At 53.3% G+C, this 26,023-nt stretch overlaps 8 protein-coding genes across 8 annotated transcripts; 3 read left to right on the top strand and 5 right to left on the bottom strand.

Moving 5' to 3' along the window:
* Positions 1-317: 317 nt before the first annotated feature.
* On the bottom strand, positions 318-2,393 carry J4E86_005406 (uncharacterized protein; the record flags this gene model as incomplete). Its single annotated transcript, XM_051445940.1, has 1 exon — positions 318-2,393. The coding sequence occupies one exon, from the start codon at positions 2,391-2,393 to the stop codon at positions 318-320; it is 2,076 nt and encodes a 691-aa protein (XP_051302707.1).
* A 499-nt stretch (positions 2,394-2,892) lies between these two features.
* J4E86_005405 (uncharacterized protein) lies at positions 2,893-5,774 on the bottom strand (the record flags this gene model as incomplete). Its single annotated transcript, XM_051445939.1, has 2 exons — positions 2,893-5,594; positions 5,651-5,774. The coding sequence occupies 2 exons, from the start codon at positions 5,772-5,774 to the stop codon at positions 2,893-2,895; spliced, it is 2,826 nt and encodes a 941-aa protein (XP_051302706.1).
* Positions 5,775-6,370: 596 nt separating this feature from the next.
* On the bottom strand, positions 6,371-7,917 carry J4E86_005404 (uncharacterized protein; the record flags this gene model as incomplete). Its single annotated transcript, XM_051445938.1, has 2 exons — positions 6,371-7,189; positions 7,237-7,917. The coding sequence occupies 2 exons, from the start codon at positions 7,915-7,917 to the stop codon at positions 6,371-6,373; spliced, it is 1,500 nt and encodes a 499-aa protein (XP_051302705.1).
* A 1,116-nt stretch (positions 7,918-9,033) lies between these two features.
* Positions 9,034-10,261, top strand: TIF34 (translation initiation factor eIF3 subunit; the record flags this gene model as incomplete). The annotated part of the gene is made up of 3 exons (XM_051445937.1): positions 9,034-9,097; positions 9,299-9,772; positions 9,825-10,261. The coding sequence occupies 3 exons, from the start codon at positions 9,034-9,036 to the stop codon at positions 10,259-10,261; spliced, it is 975 nt and encodes a 324-aa protein (XP_051302704.1).
* Positions 10,262-11,215: 954 nt separating this feature from the next.
* MBF1 (multiprotein-bridging factor 1) lies at positions 11,216-11,783 on the top strand (the record flags this gene model as incomplete). Its single annotated transcript, XM_051445936.1, has 2 exons — positions 11,216-11,377; positions 11,472-11,783. 2 exons carry the CDS (start codon positions 11,216-11,218, stop codon positions 11,781-11,783), a joined length of 474 nt encoding a protein of 157 aa, XP_051302703.1.
* Positions 11,784-12,524: 741 nt separating this feature from the next.
* J4E86_005401 (uncharacterized protein) lies at positions 12,525-14,283 on the top strand (the record flags this gene model as incomplete). The annotated part of the gene is made up of 4 exons (XM_051445935.1): positions 12,525-12,659; positions 12,787-12,993; positions 13,092-13,735; positions 13,815-14,283. 4 exons carry the CDS (start codon positions 12,525-12,527, stop codon positions 14,281-14,283), a joined length of 1,455 nt encoding a protein of 484 aa, XP_051302702.1.
* Positions 14,284-14,688: 405 nt separating this feature from the next.
* On the bottom strand, positions 14,689-17,080 carry J4E86_005400 (uncharacterized protein; the record flags this gene model as incomplete). The annotated part of the gene is made up of 5 exons (XM_051445934.1): positions 14,689-14,818; positions 14,868-16,612; positions 16,660-16,781; positions 16,832-16,901; positions 16,958-17,080. The coding sequence occupies 5 exons, from the start codon at positions 17,078-17,080 to the stop codon at positions 14,689-14,691; spliced, it is 2,190 nt and encodes a 729-aa protein (XP_051302701.1).
* Positions 17,081-18,415: 1,335 nt separating this feature from the next.
* On the bottom strand, positions 18,416-19,004 carry J4E86_005399 (uncharacterized protein; the record flags this gene model as incomplete). Its single annotated transcript, XM_051445933.1, has 2 exons — positions 18,416-18,850; positions 18,903-19,004. The coding sequence occupies 2 exons, from the start codon at positions 19,002-19,004 to the stop codon at positions 18,416-18,418; spliced, it is 537 nt and encodes a 178-aa protein (XP_051302700.1).
* Between the last annotated feature and the right edge of the window lie 7,019 nt (positions 19,005-26,023).

Raw genomic sequence — 26,023 nt, 5'->3', positions numbered from 1 at the left:
TTTCTTTCTTGGAAGGGTATGTTTTCAATGGCGCTTGCTAGAGATAGAGAGCTGCTTTCTGTTCTGTGTCGCTGAGGACATTCGTTAGATACCCCCGTTATTTATACCGTTATTGTAATTACATGTCGACGCTGGTCTTGATCAATGTTTTAGAGATCTACCACAATTCTATTCAAGAACGAAGAAGTCTTCTCGGTTTCATTTGCATATCCCAACATGCACAGTGCGTAAAGGAAACTCCATTCCGAACTACCTATTCTACTCTCTCAGTCTCACATGTCCTTCTCTAACCCCATGCTACATCTCTCATTCCACCTTTAATCCAACTTCGTTGTACCAAACAATCTATGCCCCGTATCCGTACCCCCCTTCCCCTTATATTTATTCCCACTCTTCCTCAACGCCACAACCCACAACTCCTTGTCATCCCTCAACATCTCCGCAAACCCATTTCCATCGCCTTTACCTCCTCCTTCTTCTCCCTCCTTGACTACAACAGCGCCCTCCTGTACCACCCCTGCAACAACCACAACCCGAACTCGTGGACACATCTCTCTCAACGGCACCATGAACTCCACAATCGACTTGCCGGTATTGATGACGGAGTCGACGAGGATAATCGTACGCTTGCCCTCGAAATTCTTGGGGTCGATGTCAGAAAAGACTTTCGCGTGGGCGAATGCCGCGCCGGGAAGCGCTTTACTGACACCGAAGGCCATGGGCTCGCCACCGCGCATCAGAGGGATGATCAAGGTGGCTTTTTCGTGGCGGAAACGGTAGCCGTCTGTGAGGCCGCCTTGGACGTGCGGGATGGCGATTTCTTCGAGCCCAGTGATGGTGCTTAGGTACGAGGTTGCGAGGTGGTAGCCTACCTGCTCGTGCGCTTTGCGTAGGCTGTGTGAGTGCTTTGTCGCGTCGCGGGTTGGTGTCATGAGAAGCTTTGCGGAGGGCTGGCTGGTTGCATGCACGAAGCGGGTTGATGGATCGCTTTGGACGCGAAAGATGTGGTCTAGTTCTGTGGTGTCCAGGGCGGCTTTGGGTAGGGTATCGAGATCAAGACGTGGAGGGACGCTGGGTGGGAGGAGGACCTGGAGGGCGGATAGACTGGTATCGTTGATGGCTTTGGCGAGGGTTTTCTCCATGGATGAGCTTCGGGTGGCTTCATTTCCTACTATGATATATGCGCCGTCTGCTTTGTGGAACATAGTCAGGTCGAGGGGACTGTCGCCGAACGCTAGTACTCGTAGTTTCTTCTTTTGGAGATGGTCCACGACGGCGCCTTTGAGTTCTCCAGTCACGACGTAGCCGTCTGAGATCGATCCGCCTCCGATGACCTTTATGTGCGCCAAATTGTTGCGTTCCAAGACTAGCTCCCATACTCGGCGGATACCACATGTGACGATGAGTGCGTCCACATGCCTTGTGGTAAACCATCCAGCACGTGTGAGCATCTCGATCATATCGGGGTACATCTCGACTTTGGCCGCGACACTAGCACATATGGCATCGAAGTCGTCTGCCTTCTCTTCGTAGAGCAGCATGGCCTGCCGGAAGGCTGCATACGAGTAACCATTTTGGAAGACTTCTTTTAAAGGACACTCGGGGGAGCCACTTGGGAGCGTTGTTTCCTTCCAGAACATCAGTCCAGTATCGTGAGGAGCCAGAGTCTTGTCCGCATCCAGCAGAAGCACTGTATCGAGACCGTCTTGGTCGCTAAGCGCAGTATCGACGGCCTGCTTAACTGCAGTCGTATTTCTAGCCTCATCGTGGCCCTCAAAGTTGTTCAACAGTGCTGCGAGTCGCTCTCCAGTTCGTCCCGAAGTTGTGGTTGGCGTCTCGGTGATTGTAGTAAATAGTATACCGTGATCACGGCAGACGGCACGTAGTTCCATTATCTCGGCATCTTGCCACTTCCGTAGGTGCTCAACCGGAAGGTGTTTGCGCTCTCTGATATTGTCCTCTTTGGTACGCGTGGCAACGATCTCTGGGTCGACCAAGAGATAGATGATGTGTGTATAAGTTGCCCAGTCCTTCTCTGTACCCACTCTCTTCGGTTGGTCCTTGTCTCCTGCCTGCCAGAACATGTAATGGCCCGCAACAACCCCTGTCTTGGCGTTTGCCTGGCACTCACTGGCGGCGAGAGAGAGGGCTTTTTCGCGGGCCTCGTACTGTTGTTTATCCTTCATCTTCTTAAAAGCATCCAATCCACCGTTCACAACGTTCTTCAAAAGCGAAGAGCCATCGTAGAAAGCGAATTGTTGGTGTGCGAAGTCGTTGTCGTTCTTTAGTTGCTTTAGCAGATATGACTTGCCGCTTCCAGAGATTCCGTAGAGTCCAATCATGGTGGGTTTGACAGGTTCAGTCGATCCTGATGAGATTTGAGTGTCGGTCATCTTGTTCAATGTCTGATATTCTGAGGAAGAACGGCAGGTTCATGTGTACGCGGGTAGCTCTACTATATGTGTGGGAGTGCGAGTTGCTTGCTGCCTGCGCACGAGAACAGGACATGCTGTGGCAGTCAAGCACGCTTGCACAGCATAGCTTGCGCGCATCTACGAAAATCAGCTGGGTCAGTGGGGTATGTCATGTGCAGTTTACATCAATCATCTCGACAGCACCTCTCTTGATAGTTGTGAAAGTCAAAGTATGCTTCTCTATTCAATGTGAATGATTCATCCCGCCAAAAAGGAAACCGTCAAAGTTGATTCGACGCCATACCAAACGCTATGCATACCGTCCCAATATGTGTTGAATAAGAAGCCCACCCAGATGCTGTTGAACATGCCTAGTGCGCCGAAGAACGCCAATCGTCGTCTCATCATACATGATTGTTCCAAATGAAGCTTGTTGAACGCTTCACTCGGGTTTGTACACCTTCTGTTCCATCAAAGTCTAGAACATGCCGTTGATCTCACCGGTCTCAACATCGACATCGATGTTGAGGTATCCGGGAGCAGTGGGCAGACCGGGTATAGTCTGGATATCCGCTGCGAGCGCATACAGGTATCCAGCACCAGCTGCCATGCGGACATCCCTGATGGGAACGGTGAAGCCAGTTGGGGCGCCCTTGAGGCTGGGGTCGTGAGACAGAGAGTACTGTGTCTTGGCTACGCAAATGGGCAGGTTGCCGAAGCCCTGCTTGACGTAGGTGTCGACCTTCTTCTGGGCGAGCTCGGAAAACTCGACAGCGGAAGCGCCGTACATCTTCTTGGCGATGGTCTCCATGCGCTCTTGTACTGTGCCGCTGTTGACGTCGTAGAGAAGCTTGTAGTCGGGCTTAGGCTTGGCAGAGGCCTTGATGATACCCTCTGCAAGGTCTACAGCACCCTTTCCACCCTCCGCAAAGTGGTTGGCTGGGATGGCGTCCTCAGCACCGGCGGCGATGGCCTCCTCACGGATCACGTCGATTTCGGCTTGGGTGTCGGTGGCGAAGCGGTTGATGGCCACAACGACAGGGACACCGTACTGCTTGGCGTTCTCAATATGCTTCTTGAGGTTGACGCAACCAGCACGGAGAATGTCTACGTTCTCAGTGCGGTAGACTTCGGGCAGTTGGGCACCGGGGCTGATGTCGGGGCCACCACCGTGGTTCTTGAGAGCACGGACGGTTGCGACAATGACAACAGTATCGGGCACAAGACCAGAGGAGCGGCACTTGATGTTAAAGAAGCGCTCGCCACCCATGGTGAAGTCGAAGCCAGCCTCGGTCACAACGAACCCGGTCTGGGCGTCGTGGTCCTCATCAGGCTCGGTACCAGCCAGCTTGAGGGCAAGCCTGTCCGCGATGACGGAAGAAGCACCAATACTGATGTTTGCGAAGGGACCGGCGTGAACGAAAACGGGAGTACCCTCAAGGGTTTGCATCATGTTGGGCTTGATGGCATCAGTAAGCAGGGCAGTCAGAGCACCGCCAGCACCGATGTCGTCGCAGGTAACAGGGTCACCAGCGCGTGAGCTGGCAACGACCATGCTACCAAGACGCTCACGGAGGTCCGAGAGATCCTTGCTGAGCGCAAGGATAGCCATGCACTCACTGGCGACCGAGATGTCAAAGCCAGTCTCGCGAGTCTGGCCCTTCTCTGTTGGCGCCTGGCCAACTGTGATCTTGCGCAGATGCCTGTCGTTGACATCTAGCACACGTCGCCAGGTGATAGTCTCTGGATCGATGTCAAGCCTGGCGAACTTGGAGATCTCCTCCTCGGTCAGATCATCTGGGTTTGTCTTGTCGATACCGAGCTTCTTGAGACGACGGAACATGACGGGCACAAACTCGCGCTTGCCCTTCTTGGCTGGCACTAAACGCTTGTACAGAGCAGCATCCTTCTGAGTGTTCTCGTGGAACATGCGCGTCTCGATAGCAGCGGCAAGCAGGTTGTTCGCGGCGGTGATGGCGTGGATGTCACCAGTAAGATGGAGGTTGAACTGGTCCATGGGGATGACTTGGCTGTAACCTCCACCAGCAGCTCCGCCCTTGATACCGAACGTCGGCCCCATGCTGGGCTGACGCACGTTGGCGAAGCATATCCTGCCAAGGTGCGCGCCCAATGCTTGCGCGACACCGATTGTGGTGGTCGACTTACCCTCGCCGAGCGGCGTGGGAGTGATACCGGCGATAAGGACGTACCTTCCGTTGCGGCGGTGTTCGAGTCGCTTCAGCAGGGACAGATCGACTTTGGCTTTTGTTGCGCCGTATGGCTCGAGCTCGTGTGGCAGGATGCCAACCTCCTTCGCTACGGTTGTGATCTGCTTCGGGTGCTGCTTCCGCGAGATGGTGTGATCGGCGGGTATGGGGTCTTCGATGCGGATGGGAAGAGCCGAGATCTTGCGCTTCTTCTGCCTGTCGAAAGTCGCGTCGGCCGAGTCGACGAGGTTCTGTAGCAGCATGGCAATGGTCATGGGGCCTACACCACCAGGTACCGGGGTGATGTGCGAAGCTACCTCGACGGCGGAGTCGTAGTCGACGTCTCCTACCAGCCTCTGTCCGCTCTTCTTGGTGTCATCGGGGATGAAGTTGGTGCCAACGTCGATGACGACGGCACCAGGCTTGAGCCAGTCTCCCTTAACGAACTGCGCCTTTCCGATAGCAGCGATGACGATGTCTGCGCGGCGAACAACTTCTGGAAGGTCGGCTGTGCGCGAATGGCAGACAGTGACGGTCGCGTCGGCGTTCTTCAGCAGGTAGCTGACGGGGCTTCCCACGATATCGCTGCGTCCCAGTACGACGGCGTTCTTGCCAGAGATGTCGATTCCGGCCTCCTGTAGCAGAACCATGACACCCTTGGGCGTGCATGGGGTGAAGAGGGGCTTGCCGCCGCGCTTGGCCAGCTCACCGATGCTCTGGATGCCGAAGCCATCGACGTCCTTCTCGTCGGCGACGGCGGATGTGATGGTGTGCTCGGAGATGTGCTTGGGGAGAGGCAGCTGGACGAGGATACCGTGTACGGCGGGGTCGTTGTTGTACTCGTAGATCTTGTACAGCAGCTCGCCTTCGGTGAGGTCTTCGGGGAGATGGACGAGCTCGCAGTCGATGTTGGCCTCCTCGGCGGCCTTGAGCTTCATGCGCACATAGGTGCTGGAGTCGGACCTGTCGCCCACTGTCGCGTGTCAGCACTCTGCCTCTATCAGCCCGCCGCAATGGGATGCGACTCACCCTGGACAATCTTCAGGCTCGGGCGGTATCGCGGGTTCTTCTCCTGCTTCTCCTTGATCTTCTGGCCGAGCCTCTCGCGAATGCTCTTGGCAATGGCGGTGCCGTCAATCTTCTGTCCAGCCATGGTGAAGCGTGTGCTGGAGAAGTGCCTGGAGGTCTGCGCAGTCTTGACGACGGTATATAGTTGGCGGGGAGCAGTCGAGCACCAATATTTTCTCAGCGGGGTAGCTGTAGCTTGCGGAAAGCCACGGGCGAGAACTCCAACGCGTCCGCCGCAGATCGGATATACTTTCATCGTCCTACCAATCTTGTCTGCGTATCTTTACCAAGTCTAGGATGCACGGCGCGACGTGTTGATACGCATTTCTATGTATGTTTCCAATGACTCAGTCTGGCGCGTCCGATAGCACTCTGGACCCCGGAAAAAGATCAGAACCCGCCGACGCCAAACTTTTGCTCCGCGACTCGCGTGTGCGTTCCAAGGTTATTACGTACCACTCAGGGTGCTAAGGTCCGAACGGGCAAAACAAGCAACGCGACTTCTCCAACATGGTTCATTGTACTGCTACCACCTAGGTTGTCCTGTGTATTCATGTCCTGTACTCTGCGGGTCCGCAATATTTTCACAAAGCTACGTCAACCTAGGGAAAAACCGACCACTCTGAAGCCTACATCGACGTCAGGTTACCCACTTTGCATGTCTACATCTCAATGTAGTCTCTAGGCCTTGGTCGCATCCATCAGAATCCCATACATGACGAACATCTGCTCCGCTTTGAGCTTAAGACCTTCCACATGGTCTGGATGACAAAAGCGGGCAAACCTGTCCGGGTGCCAGAGATTCCGTGTCTCTTTAAGCCACTCGTACGAGTATTTACCGGAACCTTGCAGCAGTGCCAACAGATCGTGAAAGCAGATGCCCAATGAAGAGACCGAGACCGATTCCTTAAGTGGTTGACATTCCGGCCTAGTGCACTCGTCGACGTAGCTTGACATCGCTGGGAATTGCTGCAGCTGAACGGGTGTGAGGAGCGTCTGTAGGTCTTGCTGAAACTGGATGTATACTGCCTTAGGGTCTTTGTGCATTGTGCGGTCGCCGAATTCGATCCAGGAGCCGTGCACATAACCCTTGAAACCCTTCCGGTCGATGGCTACGAACCAGTCACGACCCTCGTCACGGATGACCTTGACCTTGTCGCCTTTCCTAAGCTCTACCTCCCAATTGTCTGCTTTGTGCGGTCGCCCAGACTTCTTGACGGTTGCCCACTGGAAGGGTACAGGCTCCTCTGGCTTTCCCGGTATGTGCTGCACACGCTGTTCGAACGCGGGCGCAGGAAGCTCGTTTCCATCGGACTCGTTGTCCTTGACCGTGCTGGAACGGGAACTGCTCGGTGTAGAAGTGTTGCTGGTATGCTCCAGATTGGTGTGGATAGCTTCTCTCTCGAAGCCAACAACGAACGGCGCGTCCAGTCCTACCGAGTGTTTCTTGATGAACACGAAGGTCTCGCCTTTTTCCGCATGCGGGCTGATGAAGACGTACTGGGACATGTTAGTCGCGATGTAAAATAGCACATTTGCGTACTCACAGCGAGCTCTTCGTTGATCTTGCGCATCCGCTCATCTCCTTCCAGACCTTTCCAAAGCTTGTTCCATTCAATGCTCATGAGCTTGGCCTCGAAGTTCCAGAGATGACGGTCCCCGCTCTTGATATAGTATGACCCGTTGGCATTCCATTGGACGTTATCTAGCGTACGGGCTACCCTCAGTTCGCCGTTGATAATTCCGTTACCCTCACGGGTTGCGGAACTTCCCTCTTGTAGCTTGGCTTGTAGCTGAATTGGGATATTCGCACATGCCCACACCGTACCCGACCATGCTACGAACGAGTCGGCGGCGCCAAGCTGTACGCGGAGACCAGACCGAAGGTATTCGGAATCCTGGATGGTCTGGATGAAAGATTTCAGCGCCGATGGGACATCAGGTCCGACCATGAAGTGCGTTGTGCCGTCTTCAGGCTCCCAGACGAAGAACCAAGACTCGGGTCTGCTGCCATGCGAGGCCCATGTGATCTTCTTGACAAGACCTCGACCTGCGCCGACAGCTTGGAACAGCCTGGGTGGTAGATACGTAGCGCTGTAACCGTTGGGAGTACCGAGGAACTGATCGCTGCCTTGACCCAAGGTCATGATGTACCTGTCCGGTGGTAAAGGCCTGAGTCTTCCTAGCGTAGCTATGATGATAGAGGGAGGAAGCGCTGCAGAAGCCATATTGAAGGTGGAGAACTAAAGATTTTCGAGCCTACATCAAGGTCAGTTCAGCTACTTCGCTTGTTTTCATGCTGATGTAGTCTGCAAACCTGGTCAGTTGCCCTTCCTGTATGAGGAGGTCGCGAGATCCGCGATTCGAATTTGGCGTATTTGGGAAGTCGCGCTGGAGTATTGTGGGCTTGCCAACCGCGAGGTGGAAGGAGCAGCGTGTTTGCGCCAAGACTGCGCTCGCAACGAACGGAAAGCGCGACATTAGCATCGTCAGTGAAAGTGAAGATGACAGTGAAAAGTATAAGGATCACACGTTAGACCAAGGGGAGAAACAGCGCTGCGCGTATGTATTTGGACTGACAGTAGCACAGTTACCAGTAGACTTGATGAGATCGCAGTCTGCAACATGTTGACACCTTTGAGGCTCTCGACTATCATCAGTCTAGGAACTCGGTGCCAATACAAGTATTTCTTTCGAGAGCATCGATGGTGATTTTGAGACGAGAGCTTCAGAATACTGCAAGCGCGGGAAAAGCGTGCTAGTGTTCCTCCTATACGCTGTTCTAGAGTTCCGACGAAGTCATTAAAACGCTGGATTGTTGTGCTAGATGAATAATTCGAACAGAAACGGATACAATGACTCTGAAATCGACAGTCGTGAAGAGTTGACGAGATTCACCAAAATCAGATTTACCAGCTCAATTACCAAGAAACGAAAGCATCTTACCAACTTGCGAACCGTTCACACTATGAGTCACAAGGCTGTGCCTTGGTACATAACACAACTAACCCCTTGCTGATATCGGAATACATGGAGGCGGAGGTGGTCTGCTGTGAGTCACACCAGGGAGCATCGTTGAGCCGGACATGGGCCTTACCAATAGTCCCAACCCAGTATGCATAGTCACTAGGCTTTCGTAATGAACAGCTGAGTCAATGCGGAGAGATGATGTTCAGCACAGCGGTTCATCTATGGTTGCGGGACAAAGCCGCTAGTCGGCTAGCGCCAAGCAGCCCACTTCGCCCGCTGAACGTCGATATGCACAAGAGTCACCCAAATTTCGAGACGCCGCCCGCCACATATAAGCCGACACACCACCCCGCCTCCACACACCCATCACAAATATGAGGCCCATTCTTCTCTCCGGTCACGAGCGTGCGCTCACGCAAGTCAAGGTTCGCATGCGCCGTGCGTAGGATGAGGGACGAGGAAACTAATGGCATACAGTACAACGCAGATGGAGATATCATTTTCTCTGTATCCAAGGTACGTTTTCCTCCCGGTCTTCTGATGCGCGGAATCTGATTTTTGTAGGACCACGTCGTTTGCGCCTGGTGTTAGTAAACAACCTGTACAAGAGGAATGCGAATAGAAGCTGATGCGATGCAGACTCACACAACGGCGAGCGAATCGGAACATACCACGGACATCAGGGAGCGCTATGGACGGTCGACGTAAACCCATCCTCTGAGCTACTGGCTACCGGTGGAGCAGACAACACCATGAGGTTATGGCATGTGCAGACGGGCAAGCTTCTCCACACCTGGGAATTCAACACCAGTATCAAGCGCTGCGAGTTCTCGCCCGACGGCAGACAGCTTCTTGGTGTCACCGAGAAGCGATCAGGACATCTCTCCACCATCTGCGTCTACCCCATCAACCCCGACCCGGAAGCGCAACAGTCGGACGAGCAGCTGCTCAGGATCGTATGCGACGAGTCCAAGGCGACAGTCGCTGGCTTCTCATACCTCGCGAAGTACATCATCAGCGGACACGAGGACGGCTCAATAACTCAGTGGGATGGCAAGACTGGAGAGCTGCTCAGCTCCAACTACGACGTTCATGAGCCAGACATGCAAATCAGTGAGTGCCGTGCACAACTTCTTCGGCTGGAGTGGAAGCTAATAGTGCGCAGCCGACATTCAATGGGCTCCCGACCGAACATACTTCATAACCGCCAGCAAGGACAAGACCGCAAAGCTCGTCGACGTCGAAGAGCTCAACGTCCTCAAATCATACGTTGCCGACACTCCCCTCAACTCCGCCGCGATCACACCCGTAAAGGACTACGTTATTCTTGGTGGAGGACAAGCAGCCATGGACGTCACCACAACCTCGGCACGTCAAGGAAAATTCGAGGCCCGTTTCTACCACAAGATTTTCATGGAGGAGATTGGTCGTGTGCGTGGTCACTTCGGTCCCCTCAACTACGTCGCCGTACACCCACAAGGAACCAGCTACTGCAGTGGAGGAGAGGACGGTTACGTGCGTGTGCACCACTTCGACAAGCCATACTTCGACTTCATGTACGAGGTTGAGCGGGAGGTCGCGCAGTCGCAGTCGAACTTGTAATAGTATGACCTTACGAAGAATGGTTGATATGGTTCGATATGGCTGCATGCATGCAATGGCGTTCCGGCGGTCGGGTTGGGTGCTTGTCAAGATTAGACGAGCCTTTGTCAAAAGTTCATGAGCGATCAGGGCACATATAGACACTTTATCTAAGCGTCCGAGCACATGTACCTCATCAATGAAAACTTCAAGCAATGTTCTGATGAAAGTCTAATTATGTTTTATGGATGTCCCACCCCAAGCACCAGCGCCTGCCCATAAGGAGCAGACACCCAAGCATTCGGTCAAAAGTGCAAGCAAAGGGCTTGGAACGGGTTGGTAGCTGATCTTCCTGCTTTTGACAAACGAGTCCATCATCGAGAAGGAAGGACGACGTATACTGAAGAGGTTGTAGATACACAGAGTACCAATGGATAAAGACGCATCGACGCTGCTCACTCCGTCGAGCGCAATGTGAGACGCGAAAGAAAAATATCTGTCAACGACCTATGATCCAAACACAGCGGCTGGCTTGAAGGACTGGTAGCCAACAACGATGAGCTGTGACACACAATGAGTGCGCTCGTATTAGCCATCGCAAACGAACGTTGAATGTAGTGATTGTTCGGTGAAAGAAGGGCGGAAGGACATTGAAGGGCTGAAGCGATCGTGGAAGCTTCGAGAGACCCTGTCCTAAGCGAGTTTAGCGCGTGGCGGTGACCTCACCTGCCGCTCCGACTCATCGCGCTCACACATTGCTCTTTGGGCCTCTACATAAGCAAAAGCTCGATCCTCTCTACTACAAAGCCCTTCACATTCACATTACATTTCCTCTCTTCCACGTTCGCCGACTGACAAATCCATCGACGAACAATCACCCATTTCAAGAGGACACCCCACATCTGCGCCCAACTCAGCCTTCCGCACCCGACAACCACAACCTCAACCCCTCTACTCCTCAACACCACATTCAAGATGTCTGACGACTGGAACTCCGTTACCAAGATCGGTAGCCGCACTCGTGGCGGCGCCGCCGGACCTCGCGAAACCGTAGTCAAGGGCAAGTCAGCTCTAAACGCTGCCCAACGTAGCGGCGGTATCGTCGCCACAGAGAAGAAGTTCGCTTCTGCCAACGCCGTGAGTACTCCTTACACGTCCGACTTAGTTTAACAACTTCGTTCTTCGTGATTCCCAAAGTTCACTCAAAACAATACTAACCGACCAGCCACAGGGAGCCTCGTCAGAAGGCCAGCGCCTCACCAAAGTCGACCGTTCCGATGACATCGTCAAGCCCAAGACCGTTGGTATCGCCGTCGGCCAAGCCATCGCTAAGGCGCGCTCCGAGGCAAAGAACGACAAGGGCACAACTATGACGCAAAAAGATCTGGCTACAAAGTGCAACAGCACACCCACCATCATCGCAGACTTTGAGCGCGGCACAGCAACACCAGACCAGAAGCTGCTAGGAAACATGGAGCGCGTGCTCAACGTCATCCTGCGGGGTGACAAGATGGGGCAGCCCAAGTTCCCGAAGAAGAAATGAGCGGGTCATTGCTAAGGTCGCAGACCGGGCGCAAGTACACGCTCAGGTTGCGATATTGCGATGCATTCCGCTTGAAAAAGGCAGCTTCGGCTGCGATAAGTCTCTTCTGAATTAGCGGGCTTGGGATGGGCGTTTGATGGACATCACGGTAGAATACCACAATGGTGGACAGCGTACGACAGCTACGGCCTAGCCTGTACTGCGCGGGCTTCGTAGCTCAGTCTCATTGAGCAGCTGTAGAAACTAGATAAAACTACGATCTACGCGCAAGCAATACGTTGCCTCTGAACATGCAATTGACGTCATCGAAGCTACATGATGCGCAGCATCGCATTTAATCCCCCGCTTGTATCCCCCTATGCGGCGAGCGAATCTCCACCCCTTAGACCCCGATGCTAGACAGATTGAGTGCACCGACATATGTATCGTGATGCGGCCAAGTACATGATTGGCTCGTGCTAGCTAGCGACTCACCGTTACAATCGGCAGTACGCCGCCTGCCTTCACAGCACAGCAACAACATGTTAGCCTGCAATCCTCCCGTATAATGCTCATACCCTCATACTCGCACAAAACAAGAATCTGCGGTGTCGGTATCCCCATGTAAACAACCTGCCAATCTCAGCCCTACTGCGCCTTCCAACTTCACCTGCGCACTTTCCCACGAGAGTGCCTGCGCTAACCTCTCCCAGACCCATCGTCTTTCTCTCTATCCTGCTCATCTTCTTGTTTTACTTCAGCATGAGTACCACAGATCAAACTTCCACGGTTCCTGTCCCGGCAGAGCCGGCGTTGGACTACCACTTCAAGTACACGGTGCAAAAGGGCGTTTTCATGCAGAGCGAAGATGAGACTGATGACAGGAGTTTCGATTTCGTACGTTCAATTCCTTGTTCTTCAAGCTTCACACGCAACTACGTACCTGCGGGATTGAGTCATTCCATCCGTTCATTCACGTCCCCCCAATTTGGGATCCGAAGAAGCTGGCTAACATTCCTCCTAGAAGACGCAAAAGTTTGGTCTGATAGACCGTTCCTACCCGGGAGATGATGACAGCGAGGAAAAGCAATGGAAACGTCTTGAACGATATGTGGCCAGTCTGGAAGCAGCGAAGAAAGAGGGTGAGAGTTACAAAGTACTCTTCCTGGGTCGCCATGGTCAGGGTTGGCACAACGTTGCAGAGACGAAGTATGGGACAAAAGCTTGGGATGTAAGTTTGATTCGTCTTCCAACACTTTCTATTTTCGGGAATCACTCGTCTCCGAATATATGTCATCAAGGAGACCTTATGCTAACATAAATCCCAAGTGCTACTACGCCGCCCTCGACGGCTACGACGGCATAACCTGGGCGGACGCAAACCTCACCATTGTGGGCCAAGACCAAGCTCTCGCTGTGAACAAGCTGTGGGCCGAACAACTGCCCCTCGGCATTCCACCCCCACAAACATACTACGTCTCGCCCTTAACCCGCACAATCGAAACAGCAAACCTGAGCTTCAAGTCCCTTCCACTTCCGTCATCCCACCCCTATAAACCCTTCATCAAAGAGCTCGTCCGCGAAGCCCTCGGCGTACATACATGTGACCGCCGCAGCACAGCCTCGCACATCAAGGCCATTTTCACGGACCCACCTCTCACTTTCGAACCCGGTTTCTCAAACGAAGATCTTCTCTGGGAAGCTGGATATAGGGAACCGAGGTCCGCAAGACGGTACCGCCTAGCCACGTTTCTGGACGATGTTTTCGCCACCGACGACAATGTGTGGTTGAGTTTTACCAGTCATTCGGGAGCGATTGGCAGTATGCTGGAGGTGCTTGGGCACAGGACGTTTGCGCTTGAGACGGGCGGTGTTATCCCGGTTTTTGTCAAGGCGGAGAGGGTGCAGGGGAAGAGGGAGGTTCCGCCCAAGGAACCAAGTGCTTCGCCACCGTTGTGTGATGGACCGCCTGAGTAAGATCAGAAAGAGGCTCTGAAGCAGATTGAGGGATGAGAGAATCGGCAATCCTATACTGTGATTGGTGACGTATAGGGTAGTCTCATCTGAGAACCTCATCACAACCGAATCGATTGTTCACACTTTGCTATGTCACGCGTGTAATTCACGACGTACTTCGCTTGCCATGATAGCACAAATATTGGCGAAAGCGCATAAAGAGCACAGTCTGCTCGCATATCCCGATCTCGTCAACTACCATCTACCGATTCATCAGCAGCAGACAATGTCCACCCCTCCGCCCACCGAACGAGACCTCTCTTGGACTTTCGATCAACTCAAGACAAAGTACGACATCCTCTGGAACGCGTATTCTGATCATCACGTGCCGCTTGATGATAGGAGTGAAGAGGATAAAAAGAGGATTGCCGAGCTTGAGACTTCGCTACAGGAGCTTCAGAAGAAGTATGACGCCAAGCTTGAGGAGCAGAAGGAGAGCAAGGCGCAGAGCGAGTCATCGAATGATATGCATAACAACTACATCGATAATGACGTTAACCTCTAAATGGGAAAGCTAGACGATGCAAATGGGGACCTCGAATCATTTCTGTTGAGTACTGTAATTTTCAAGCAGACGTGAAATGAAATGAAATGAAACCTTCCTAGTAAAGCCAAGCGAGACATTGGACAGTTAATGATGTGTTTCATTTGATCATAGGTGTAGCTTAAGCCATCGTGCCGAGATCGACTCCTGGTACCGTACCGAAAGTCCTGTCAGTTTCACTTCCTGCAAACAATACACGTGCTGTGCTGATATGTCCACCCCACCCCTATACAGACAAGCTGACAAACCTCATAAACGCAACCCAGGTTCATTTTCCACTGCGCCTCTATTACGAACAACGAAGCAGACCCAACATCTCATGCAGATGCATCTCGTGAAGTCGTAACAAAGTAAGCGGGAGTCGGTTTACATCATGCCAAGGTCCTCCATGGCTTTGGCGTAGCTGTCCCAATCGGTCAAGGCACCGAGAGCACGACGCTGGTGTGCGCTGAGTAGCGTGAGACCGTAAATGTAACTTGCGTTGACCCATCCGAAGCTGTGACATGTTAGCCATGAACTAGTAAATGAGGTGAGAAGAAATATACCCTTCGCGAGGAACACCCTTGAAGTCGCTGCCTTGATTACCGTACTCGGCCTCAACCTTGTGAGGATCGATCTTCCTTGTGACATCGTACTTCTCAACGACAACGCCGTTGAAGTCAACAAATGCCTTGGTGACCATGAAGAGCCAGCGGTAGGCCAGACGCTGGGCTTCCGCATCGTAGCCGTATCGCTGCATACCGACCCAGGCAAGCATCTGCTGCGGCGCCCAACCAAATGGATAATCCCACTGACGGTTGGGGCGGTCAAGCCCAGTTTTGCCGCGCGACTTCTCTGTACCCGAAACAAGTCCTCCGAAGGCTTCCAGCTTAGGCAAAGCCTTCTCGACAAGAATGCTAGCTTGGCGGGGAGTGGCGAGACCGGACCACATGGGCCAGAAAGTAGTGGCACTCTCATAACCGGTGCGTTGTTGCTTGACAGTGTTATAATCGAAGTACATGCCTGCCTCCTCGTCCCAGAGATACTTGTCCACATTAACGCGGCGTTTTCTAGCGCGGCGCTCCCATGTGGAAGAAGTCTCAATATGACCAGGCTTCATGTCGCCAGTGCGGAATCCCTCTGGAACTTCGAGCTTGTCGTTGAAATGGTTGCGAATGCATCGACCAATGTCGACTTCATACTTGTAGAGCAGCGCATTGACGTCAACGACGGCGAGGTCTGCTGCGACCCTCTCCAGACGGTAGGAGGTGTCGTGGCCGGATTCACGCACAGCGCGGTCATGTAGGAAATAATCATCAAGCTCAGGCTCGTTGACCTTTCCGTTGTTGTATGCATCGACGAATTCCTTAAATGTCATACCATGCTTGTCGGCATACGGCATCAAGACTTGGTGGAAATGGCTGGCCTCGGTCTCGGGTGGCACGCCTCTTCCGCCAGGTCGGTACCTGGTGAGTCCAGTGACAGGGTCTAAGCGCGGCGCGCTCATCCAAACCGAGTGGTATTCCTTGATGGCAGCAAGGATACCGTTGCGCAGGAATTCTTTGGAGTCAGGCTCGTGCTTGATGCGTTCGTAGCATCGCAGAGTCATGTCGGTGAGGAAGGGTGGCTGGGATCGGCAGAGGTAGTATGTACGGTTCGCGTTGAGAATCTTGTTGTAGTGCTTGATGCAGAAGCAGAAGTGAATGACCATGGACTTGACCAGGTCGACGCGATCGTTGACGAGGAGACCAAGCGACTCCATGTAGCTGTCCCATCCGTAAAGCTCGTTGAAACGGCCTCCAGGGACGACGAAAGGCAGGCCTCTCAGGTCCTTCTTCTTCGTCTCTGGATCTATCCATTCCTCCATGGCAATGGCGAGCAGGCCGGGTGCCTTGTTCAAGTCGCGCACGTAATCGTCGTTGTCGCAGTCCTTGTCCAGCCAGATGACGTCGAGACGCATTTCGGGGTGTTCACGAGCAATGCGGGTGTAGTACTCGTGCTGCTCAGGCGCGCCCTGAGGAATGTATATACGCGGCCGTGGGTCGTCTGTCCAGTCCTTGGGGTCGACACCGACCTTCGCAATGTTGGAGCCATCGATGCGGCGGGTGAGGCCGTCCCAGAAGGAGAACTGGATGAGGCGGCTCAGGCGGTTTACGGGGTTCTCGTTCAATCGCGATTCGTCGAGCACGATGGTCTTGCGGCCGTAGTCTTTGGCGAGTGTGAGCTCCTGGAGCAGGTTCGAGAGCATGTAGGTGCCGCGGACGTCGTGCTTCTTGAAGGCATTGGAGCCGAGCGTACCAAGAGAAATGGTCTGTGTATTGTCAGCCACGCTCTCTGTGTAACTGCAGAGCATCGTACCTTGGGACCCTTGTCGTCGATTGTGATCTGGTAGTTGCCGTCCGAATCTTCACGGGTGAGAAGCTGGTGGAGCGTCTCCTCAACGTTTATCTTGAAGCGGCGAGGCTGCAGGGAGATTTCATCTGGTCTTGTCAGCCAATGGCGCGGCGTGGGTGCGGTGGAAGGCACGTACCGTGACTGATGCGACGACCAGCAATGGCGCCCTCGGCCAATGGAGCATTACGCGTGGAATTGTCTACGTTCTGCACTCAATTAGCCTCGTCATGACATTAGACGCAGGAAGGAGCGCGGTACTCACGGCTGAGTAGGTCCTGGCTCTGGCATGCTTCTTCGAGTGACTCTCGCCATAGTAGACGTGCGGTGCAGCGTACGGGTCGAGAACAGTCGAGGTTCGGCGGGGCTTGGAAGATTGCGAGCTCATGCTACGGGGGCGGTGGGGCGAAGATACCAGTCAGGGGGTGTGGTGGTAGTGGGTGTTGTGGTGGTGAAGATGTGCTATGTATGGCGTAGGTACTGGCCAGCGTTAGCTACGAGGGTGGTTGACGGCGAGGGTGGGGGTGGGGCAGCACCTTTGTATCAAGATGCTTCAGAATCTAGGGAACGGCGCGCGGCGGTCACACGACGATATGCTGGTAGTGCTAGTCTAGGTGGCGGGTGCAGCGTAGGACTGGAGAGAAAAGATGGATATGCAACGGGCGAAGGTAGCAGTTTTGAGCGCTGCAAGGCCGGCAGGTCCGCCGATGGCAGCAGAAGGGCATAGCAGCAGGCGTCAGTGGTGGGTCTGCTATCACGATAGGCAATGACAGACCAGGCGGTGAAGCAGCTGCATCGTGCCAGACGCAGGCGGCGTGACTGCTATCAATGCGACAGCCAGGCGGCATGATGATGCTGAGCGAAGACTGCCAAAAGGCCCCGTGCTGCCCTGAACCCCTGGGGTACTTCTTCCTCCTCATCACCGTCGCGACTTGCACGCGCGCGCCGACCTTTGCCGCCTCATCATAGTGCCCCACCAGTACGTCATGGCACGATGTCCTCGTTCGACAATCCGCGTGTTTCGAATCTCATCTGTTGAGCTTCAATGCCTTGTGTGCGACGCCTTTGTTTTTCCCCTGCCTAACTCCGGACGCACCTTCCTCGAGCGACGCGCCTGCTGTGACTGGCTCGGTTGCTGGGGTCAGGCGCTGCGTGTCCGTCAGCCTGCAGGCCTTCCCCCACGGGAGCCAGCAGTCCGCACTACACCCGCAACTCCATCGTGACCTCCGAACAAAACTTACTCTCCCTCTTACTCATAGCTCGAGGGCCAGCTGAGGCTGTCGCCTAATATTACCCCATCAGGTCAGCAGATCTAGATGTCCGTCGACCTGCGCTGCATCTGCTGATGGCCGTCTCCGAATCTCATCCAACATGCGACTTTTTCCGTCTGATGTTCACTTCCGGCTCTCCAAGCTCGGCCGTCTGCACGCCGGCCGGTCTTCGGATGCCTACCAGAAGCATTGCACAAGCACACACATTGCAAGGTAGGAGAGTGTGGGGGTTGTCAAACGACTCGTCGAGTCTGTCTTTTTGTGATATATACATTATACACTACAAAGTCGTGCTTTTTCGTAGAATTTTGGGTAATTCGGCCATTGGCATCGTGACAAAAGAGATGGTTGCGCAGTCTTGAATGGTATCCGTAAACCCCAACGCCTTCGCTAACACGCAAGTAGACAAATAAAATGCAAGACCAGCTGGTCGACGGTAATAGATGACTTTTTTAGACTTCGAGCTTCTTTGCTGCCTGCTTTCGGCTTCTCCTCATGCCTCTCCAGCTCCACTTTGATCCCTTCTCCATTTCTTGCACGGGTACGCCCAGAGTTGATGAGTCTGGTCGTGGCGTGTCGACGTTGCTGCTCCAGCTAGTTGACGCCGTCTCGAGTGATGTGGCGTTTGAGGCGGTTCTTGACATGTCGACGCTGTACGCGCTCTCGTATGACCTGAGCTTCGATTTTGGTCGTGATGGGAGGGGTTCTTGAAGAGCGAGGAAGCCGGAAGCGAAGCATCCACCGTACGCCTTCAACACCTCCAGTGACGCGGCTCTCCTCAAGGCGATGGTCTCTCTTTGGGTTTCCACGTTGCCGTCGTCTGACTCGGCGAAGTCACCATCGTATCGGTAGTAGAGTTGGTCATCCATTTGACAAGCGCTGTCAACCTTTGACATCGTTAGCAGTGAACCGATGAACTGTTCTCGAGTCAAGACATACCTTCTTGTGTGTAGCGGTGTGTAATTGTAAGTTCTCCTCAGTGAGTTGGACTTGGTTGAAGCAAGTGTCCCAGTTGGGTGTGCGTCCAAGGTTTTGATACATGTTGGCTGGTGGTGGTAGAATGTTCCGATGGGTGCTTTAATTGTATTGTAGGTCGAGGGTCTTGATGTGAGGTTGGTAGTTGCTGCTCTGTTGACTTTGAGTTTGACTGAACCAAAAGGCTAGGGCGCTCAAGTGTTATATACCGAGCGTCACTTGGTATCCTAGCCAGCAATCAGGACGGCATCCACCCCAGCATGCGCCATAGCGCCGCGCTCGCCGATTGACCCCAGGGATCGCGCCCAAAAACGTGGTACATGGCTGCGGCTCTACCGTTTCCGTCACCTCTCACGCTCAGACCAGATCAGCGTTCGTTGCTTTTAGTTGCCGTCTGCGCAGGGGCCCCATGGCAGATCCTAGTGTACTGAGCCAAGGGGCTGGCTGTTCAGCCATGCACAAACTCCACAATCTCTAGAGGCATGGCGCTTTCGTATAGTGGACCTATCGCAGGCGGCAGACGTGGCATAACTCAAGCCTCAACCCCTCTTGCTGCATTCTATCGCGTGCGCCGATCAGCCACGCTTTGGGATACACGCCAGACGCCTCAGCCGCACCTTCGTCGCAGTCTGCTGTCAATCTTCTATACTCGCAAGCATGCAGCCCTCACGCCGGCATAGAGGCTAGAGTTGACAGCTCACCTGACGTAGATAGCGCAACGTCTCAATCTGGAGTAGGCAAGCGAGAGACTCTGTAACCAAAAGCACAGTGGGCATCTGGCCGCTGGGCACGTTCAGCATTTCGAAACAACAACAGCCTCTGGCCCAATCTCACCGCCTGCCTGTCATCGTAGGACAACGGGCCTGGGAGGACGTATGCCCCTCACCTCACGGACGCAGAGCTAACTGCATGTTTCGAGACGCCAAGGGCGGTGAGATGAGTATTTGACAGCTGTTGCAAAAAGCACCAAACTGCCTAGCGCGGCGCGCCCCATGCGCCGAACGATGGATTCGCAACCATGTCGAGATCGTGACCTGTGATGCGGAAAGCCTGTTCCTGAGAAGATGCATGGATGTCGTGGTGCGATGCCTGATCGGGATGCGACGCAGGAACAAACTTCTGGGCCGCCCTGCGGCAGGGCCCTCCACCAATCTGCACTCGCATGCTGCCTGGCGATCATTGCCAAGCGTCACCTTATTCATGGTCACATTATCCCATCATCATCGCCAACACACGACGCGACGTGTCCGTCAAAGTATCGCAACCCTCTGTCCAAGGCAATAGACAGGCAATAGACCATGTGGACTTTCATCGCTATCCAACGTTGAGTTCACCATCTTCTAATCAGGCGCCACGACTTCGGTGTCCGCGACATCCTCAGCTAGCCAGAGATACCCCCTGCCCAGATTGACTAGCGCGCAGGACGTCTTCGCTGTGGCTGGCGCCCACCATGTCCCACCTGAGAGGCCGACAGTTGCTGTAGATACACGGCCGCTCGTCGCTCCGGAACGCGACCGAACGAATAAGCCCTTTGTCCTGGGCGCTGGGTCCAGTTACGCAATCTGATCTGATCTCCCCTCCCGCGAACCAGGCACCCATTTGGCTGTGTACCTCGCGTTCGGGACTAATGCAGCCTTGTGCGAGAGACAGGTATGACAGCAACGTTTATGAGACATCAACACCAACGCTCGTCTCACTTGTCTCGGGACCTTGGTAGAACAGCTGTGCAAACACACGACACCTTCCCTTTCCTGAATAGACCCGCTCTGCAGCATCCATCGCGCCTGCGCACTGCAACAGCGGCCCAACATCATCGTCATGATGTATTCTGCCCGATTCGCATTCGCAACATGACCTCACGATGCCTCTGTGCTCTGTACCCTGCTGCCTCACATCTTGGAGTTGCCTTCTGGGGAATGCGGTGCGAACACCACGGCCTCCACTATACGAAGCCTCGCCGAACCGTCAGGCATCATTTCCAAATCAGCGAACCCCAGTCCAATGACGTTCCCGCCCTTTCGCACCCCAGTCGCAATCCAGCAGGCCGGCGACCTAACATCCTCGTATGAACGATTATCGAGAAGCTTCATAAACTCCCATGTTCAAGATCGCGATTTGCCCATGTCGACTGACTCGACACCCCCGTCCGGATCGACCCAACTCCGCGGCCCAACTGTGGTGACTCTTCCACAGTAGATCGCCGACGAGTGGAAAGTGGATATGGCAGGATTCCACCCCCGGCTCAATACTACAATATCGCGAATCGCTATCCTGATCTGTTCGAGATGAGAATAGCAGCCCTGTGCATTTTACCCGCCCGCTTGGTCGCCGGCCAGATCCACCGGCGTAGCGCAAATCTATGTGTGACGTCGTACCTTTAGTCTACAAAGGGCAGTCGTTCGTCGCCCCTTTAGAGGGGCGCAGGTGGAGATTTGTGCGACTTTATATATGTTTCGGCTCTTCTACCGCTGCCTGCTGCATGTTGTTTTCTGCCCGATGATGGGGCGTCACAGTGCAGGGTGGATCGACCGGAAGATGCCTGGTCACAAAGGAACGAAAAAGTACACAGCAGAGACGTGGCGCATGGCTACTGTAACCACCTGGTCAGCCACCATCCTATCGCAACTCGTCTCGGTGAGACTTGTTCTTTTGTCGCCCACCTTTCTTCGGCAGTCTGGATGCGGAACCTTCTTCGGACCTTTTTTCCTTCTCTCTCTCTTCCAAGGTTTCTCCTTTCAGTAATTGCCCTTTTGAGGGAGGGCCTAGATGGTGGTTAGGTCTAGATGTGATGCTTTCGATCGTGACTTCCTCATCTTTTCTCGCTGAGATCGGTGCCTTGTGCGCGCGTTTGAAATCGCGAGAGAAGGCATGGCGAGAAGGCAAAACAAGGTCAAAGTGAAGCTGGTCGTTACAATTGCAAATATGGAATCTAGAGCTGACATGGGTATAGATCTAGATTGCCTGTCGTGCCTGTCTGTCCGGGATATCCTGAGAACATCAACTCAACACGCGGGTTCTCGCTCAACCTCAAACCAGGACCTTTCAGCTCTCATTTCGTGGCTATCTCGAGATGTCAGGATGGAGCGCAGGCACCTTTGCCATTTGCTTGTTGCTTGCCTGCCTCGGTCATTGCCGACATTTCAGCTTCTTTGTCAAGCAGCACGGCCGTAGACTTCAGCGACATCTGCCAGCCACCTATCTAGATGCTGTTTCACATGCAGATGCGGTACGCGCATGTGTAAGTGCGGGTGCGGGATGTGGAAGTGGTGTTGCATCTTATCCAGGTCCTGCTTGTGAGAGCGGCAGAGGTGTCTTTGGTGATGTAATGGATGTTCGGTAAACTGTCGTTGTATTGATGACAAGAGATATGTCGTATGGAAGGGAAATTTATACATTCCTTTCTGAGAGGAATAGCTCTATCGTTACGCAGTCCTGCTGATTCTAGAGAGGTCCGCGAGGTGGCGTTATGGTGGTATTATGTGGAGTGACTCTCACGACTACGCCCGCTTATGGAGCAAGCAAGGTTGACTTTTAGCCGGAAGACAACCCTTACGCCGCATCTACCAATACTGTGACGCAGCGATATGATCTCGCTCACCTACGCAAAATTCCTCTAATGACGCGAGTACACGCTGACTTGATCTTCTTTATCCTCGCTTTCTTCCTTTCTTGGTGTTCCTCTTCCTCAAGCTCCATCATGTGCTTTCGCTGCATCTGCTCCCCTGCAGAAGAGAGACTTGGTTGTGGTTGTGTTTGTGGTTCGCTCTTGACAGAAGCAGTAGCAGTACTGAGAACACCACGCTCGCGTCCATCTGGGTCCATACTAGACGCTCGGGTTGTAGGTGCGCTAGCATTGGGACGACCTCGTCGCCTCTTCTCACTATGCGCGTATCAGTGTCTGATACCACCGTACAGCCAAGAGGTATTACTCACGCAGCATCATGACTCCAACTCTTACCTTGACTAGTATGATTCATCATATGCGGCCCCTCCATCTTCCTCACCGTCACCGACTCAACCCTGAAAGGCCTGCCACCAACCCAGCCCTCATCCCACACCATCCTCCCTTTCCCCTTGTCTACCCTACCAAACCGATCTATTCTGGGATACTCAACGCGCGCCCTGGTGACCTTCCTAGGCCGTGTCGCATGCTCAAGTCCCGGCCACGTACCCGACGAGCTAGTGTACATAGAAGACGGTGAAGAGTGGTGCGTGTTGCGAGGAGACTTTGGAATGTAAGCGAGGGATGAGGGACCGGGGATGCATGGCGAGACTCGGCATGTAGGACTACATGTTTGAGGTCGCGGAGTGGTATCGGCGCAAGGGTTGGGGAGAGGAATGGGGACCCAGTTGAGGACGCATGGTACCGAGGGTTGAGGATCGTCGGTTGAAGAATGGTAGGTCTGTTGGTAAGGGTTATTGAGGGTGAACTTTATGCTAAGACCACGATGGTACCAGTGATTAAGGTCTGGGTGTTGTCTGCATGGCCGTCTGTTTCATAAGTATACTTGCTCTCGTTGCTGACGAGAAAGGTTGACGCGGCTTTGCTTTGACACTCGCTCGATCTCGGCCTAAGCATACTCTGGTATACGGATCGGAACAAAAAAGTTAAGGACCCTGAAGCTGAACCTCCAGCTGTTTCGGCTTTTGAGACGTTCGCTGCGAACGACTTACCTCGCACTGTCCTCCTGCTTCCCCGTTAGAAGCCATGTACTTGTTCTTTTCTCATCCGTAAATTCAGGGTAAAACGTTTAATTCGGGGTAAGGCGATGGTCTAGGCTTGAAGGAGGCTCTTGCACTGGCTATCTTTATTTTTGCAGGTGTCCAGAACACATGGTACTGTGCGCTTTGGCGAGCGAATGAAGTTGCCCATATTTAGGATTTTGGTGTTTTGACACCTAGCTGGACTGTGACTCGCTTGGAGCACATGTGGGAGTGAGTCGCTACCACTAAGTTCTCTTCAGCTCGTGGTTTATGTTGAGTTGTTTCCACGTTGCTGTTCAGACAAGCAAGGAGAAAGAAGCTGAGTTTAGGCACATGGCTCGCGATGCGAAGACAAGTGCACGAGAGCTGGACATCGTGAGGGGTTTGATTCGAAGAACCATGGCACACAGACGAGTGTGATAGTCATGTGCTGAGGCTACCAGACATATATGCGAGCGTACATATGAGCGTGACGAAGGCTACGTGAGTGAGCCGTGCAGTTTGCTAGAAGCGAAGGTGGCCTTTGAAGTTCTCAACACGCCTACCTCGCCCAACACCGGCATATTCCCGTATACCGGCGACACGATGGCTGGTACCATCGGTTAGGTCTGGATCTTAGCTGGCCGTTTGATGTTCGTTTTGTAAAGCGGTAATTGAGGGTGGCTCAGTATTTTGGTTCGGCAGTACCAGTGCCACAGCGTCTTTCCTCACCCACCCTGATTATTTTTTCATCGGAGAAAATGTATCCGCCAAATGATGGAGGGTACTCGTCATGCCGACCTCGCTTCGAGGGATGAAAATGAATGTTTCTGCATGCGAGAAAGGTAAACGAAGGTGTCAATCCGGACTATGCAGTTACGCACGTAGTCAACGAGATCTACAAAGACCTAAGGAATACTAACACGAATCCAGTCACGTCTGTATTGCGCAAGCGGTGAACACGCGTTGCAGCAGTCTGAATGAGGATGAGCAAAGTGCATGCACCGTGGTGACTGCCCAGATATGATCACCCTCTTAGCGTCATGACGCACATGCACACTCGCCCCTTCTTTCCTTTTCTGTCACTTAGGGTCCACACCAACTCTAGCAGACCCTCCAACACCATTCACCCCAAAGTGAGCTGGTATCTCTAAAACAAGCTAGCTCCTCGAGCGAACGCGTCGATCGGATAACCTTGCGTGAGAGACTATGGATTTGCTTCTTACACTCTGCGAGGCTTCACGCCAGTTTACTTTTTGGGGTCACCACCACACACCGTAATTTCTCCCTGCAGTAAACTGTCGCTACACCTCCTTTACGAAGCTCGTATCTAAACTTCGACTATGGCTGCACTTCGGCAAAGGTGATTGCGGGCCTCATTCGGTAACTGGAGTTTCGAATTGGGAAGAGGATGGCTGAGATGGACTAGGACTATCTGCTATCGTGAGACTATGCCTTATTGAACCTCCTACTGTAGAGCCGTTGCGGCTGCTTGCATGCTGCTTGTCGCTGTCACCTGCATCGTCGTTCCGCTTGTCTCAATTTCGTCTAAGTAGTGCCTTGACCGTCCTCGTGACCAACACCTGCTGAAGCATCCCCTTGAGTAGATGAATCGCCGCCATCGGTGTCCCCGATTATATCCTTCATCTGCTCCATGATGCCTCGTAGATCCCCGAACAGAGTACGCAGATATGCCTTCTGTTCGTCGTGCAGTGATTTAATTGCTGCATAAGCGCCAACGCGTTCCTTGTGCATTTTCTCGCAAAGACGCATTGTATCGTCATAAAGTTTCTTCCGCTCTTCATAGTACTTGCAGAAGGTGTCATATGCTGTCTCCAGTTGTGTGGTAGTCCAGTCAGAGTCGCGCTTGAGTGGTGTCGTCGTCGACATTGTGATATTGGTACCTAAGTAGCGAAAGGATGATGACGCGACCTGGCTTGTAGTACGACCCAATTATATGTGAGAGTTTATTTGCGACCGGGGAACAGCATATGTACAGCGTGATTGAAGAACTTTACGCAAATACCGAGCCATCTAGACGGCAATCAATTGGTACCATGACTGACTTGACAGTGATGTTCGGGTGCTCAGCAAAACATGAGTAATATGGAGTATGAGGATCTGCCTGTTTAGTTCGCCTAGCACATCATAGGCAGATCCATGCCGAGTATTTTTGTCCTGGAGACTGCTCAGTTGTCAAGGCATTTGCGTAAATTGCTCAAGCCTAGAGAGAGACACTTCGAGCCAGATCAAGGTCAGGAAAAGCTCAAATCCTGACTGCCTTAGTCTTGTACCCGAAGCTAGAGCTACTAAACGCGTTGATTCACAAGGCTCTCAAACTCGACGTATAGTTGTTGCTTAGACGTAGGTCTCTTTTAGAGCCTTAATCGCTCGAACTGTAC

This window comes from Alternaria arbusti, assembly GCF_024043155.1.
Source record: "Alternaria arbusti strain BMP 1465 chromosome Unknown scaffold_6, whole genome shotgun sequence".
Classification (NCBI taxonomy): domain Eukaryota; kingdom Fungi; phylum Ascomycota; class Dothideomycetes; order Pleosporales; family Pleosporaceae; genus Alternaria; species Alternaria arbusti.
This window is presented reverse-complemented; position numbering and strand designations above follow the sequence as displayed.